The sequence below is a fragment of the Myotis davidii genome, unplaced genomic scaffold (genome assembly GCF_000327345.1).
Source record: "Myotis davidii unplaced genomic scaffold, ASM32734v1 scaffold1240, whole genome shotgun sequence".
Lineage (NCBI taxonomy): Eukaryota > Metazoa > Chordata > Mammalia > Chiroptera > Vespertilionidae > Myotis > Myotis davidii.
Window position 1 is genome coordinate 92,632 of NW_006292285.1, and position 546 is coordinate 93,177.

The following is a 546-nucleotide window of genomic DNA, read 5'->3' on the forward strand; positions in this document are numbered from 1 at the left end:
ATTCACAGGAATGAAAATTCTAAACACATTGTAGCCCAACACTACTGCTTTGTAAAGTGTTCTTGTGTATTCCAGTGTGAGCTGGAGGGATGGAACTATATTTGGTGTACCAGCATTGCCTGTCAGGGAGGGTCAGTGGTTTTGAAGGCAACTCTCGCTGGTCATTGCAGAAAACATTCCACAGAATTTGATGTACTGAGTAAAAAGAAGTCAGGAAACCCTCTTACAGAGTCCAAGACAACAGTTTGTAAAACTGCTTTGTTGAAAGTTAAGCTTCCCCCTGAACCCCCTCTCACTCCTAGATGATGTGTTACTGTGATACTAACATTTCCTGAGTAAGGTTTCTTGTTTTATAGAATTGGAAATAAAACCACCGCTATTTTCGATGAGAGAAAGCACCCCTTCAGAGTAAGTGTCAGTTTTATTGAGCTTTTATTTATCTCTCATACTGTGGTGTTTATTTCACACTGCTCTGCTTTGAAATGAATTATTAGAAGAAAACGACTCCCTCCAGCTTGAAGTCAAAATCATCTTCTTTTCAGTCTT

General features: G+C 39.4%; 1 protein-coding gene and 1 pseudogene across 1 annotated transcript in view; both read left to right on the top strand.

Moving 5' to 3' along the window:
• LOC102752566 overlaps window positions 1-546 on the top strand; it is a 37,298-nt pseudogene that overhangs the window by 27,587 nt on the left and 9,165 nt on the right.
• The window catches only part of LOC102752382 (cyclin-Y-like protein 1), an 11,916-nt gene that overhangs the window by 10,210 nt on the left and 1,160 nt on the right, over window positions 1-546 (top strand). Inside the window, exon 5 of the mRNA XM_015565301.1 lies at window positions 357-408. Within this exon, the coding sequence (XP_015420787.1) occupies window positions 357-408 (52 nt within the window). The remainder of the gene's footprint in view (window positions 1-356; window positions 409-546) is intronic.